This window comes from Trichinella spiralis, assembly GCF_000181795.1.
Source record: "Trichinella spiralis strain ISS 195 chromosome Unknown Scfld6192, whole genome shotgun sequence".
In the NCBI taxonomy this organism is placed as follows: Eukaryota; Metazoa; Nematoda; class Enoplea; order Trichinellida; family Trichinellidae; genus Trichinella; species Trichinella spiralis.
The window spans coordinates 1-938 of NW_003533131.1; the positions used below are offsets into that span (position 1 = coordinate 1).

Genomic DNA, 938 nt, shown 5'->3' on the forward strand with positions numbered 1-938 from the left:
CGTTTTAGGGGGGGCGATCCAAACTCGCCATCTGGACGCCTGGCTCCAATGCAAGCGCCAAGGTAAGACTGCGAGCTGCATTGTGCTCGACCGGTCATCCTCCCGTTTTATAACGACCGGACGGTACACCAGCTTTGCAGCTATGCGCTTTGCGTTGCCCGCTCGCCTGGATTTGTTACCTTGCCGGGCGAGATCCTCTATGCGTTCGTACCAGAACTGTCGGCGGTGCGGTTACGACCGAGAGACCCTGCCGCACATCCTTCAGCACTGTCGGCAGTTCAGCGCCCCCGCTTACCAGGCCCGGCATGACGCAGTTCAGGGACGCCTGGAAACGGTCATGCGTAGGCGGTTCCCCAACCTCCGCGTAAACCGGGCTCTACCGGAGATTGGGTCGAACAAGCGGCCTGATCTTGTGGTCGTTGACGAGGAAAAGCGGTTAGTGATTTTGCTTGATGTTGCAATCGTGTTTGAAAACACTGCCGCTGCCTTCGTCGATGCCCGGACCAGGAAGTGGGCGCACTATGAAAAGGAGATCCTCGCCTACCGGCTACGAGGATACTCCGTGACGTACGACGCCATCGTCGTCGGTGCTCTGGGGACGTGGGACCCGAAGAACGATGCCATCCTGAAAAGGATAGGTGTCGTCTCCCAAAGGTACCTACGGCTCATGAAGGTTCTCGTGGTGTCCGAGATGTTGGAACATTCTTCACGGATCTACAGAAGACACCTCGGCCTGCGAGACCTTCTCCCGGACTCCGGCACGAAACGGCGACCGGTTGGCACGACGGAGACAGACCCACCCGGTGGTGATCTCCGTCAGAAGAAGCGCAATTCCATCAGCGCTAGGGCATCAGGTGGGAAATGCCTGGAACGGCGGTTCACGTCACCCGTCGGGACGCCCTCGCAGCGTGGTGAGCTGCAGTGCCAACCGTGCCCTG

The 938-nt window shown here is 59.4% G+C and overlaps 1 protein-coding gene across 1 annotated transcript; it reads right to left on the minus strand.

Annotated features, from left to right (window-relative positions):
- Positions 1-24: 24 nt before the first annotated feature.
- Positions 25-624, minus strand: Tsp_14429 (hypothetical protein; the record flags this gene model as incomplete). The annotated part of the gene is given in 4 exon segments (XM_003366308.1): positions 25-166; positions 180-325; positions 381-519; positions 545-624. Coding segments are annotated over 4 exon segments (507 nt in total), but the record flags the coding sequence as incomplete, so codon positions are not given.
- Between the last annotated feature and the right edge of the window lie 314 nt (positions 625-938).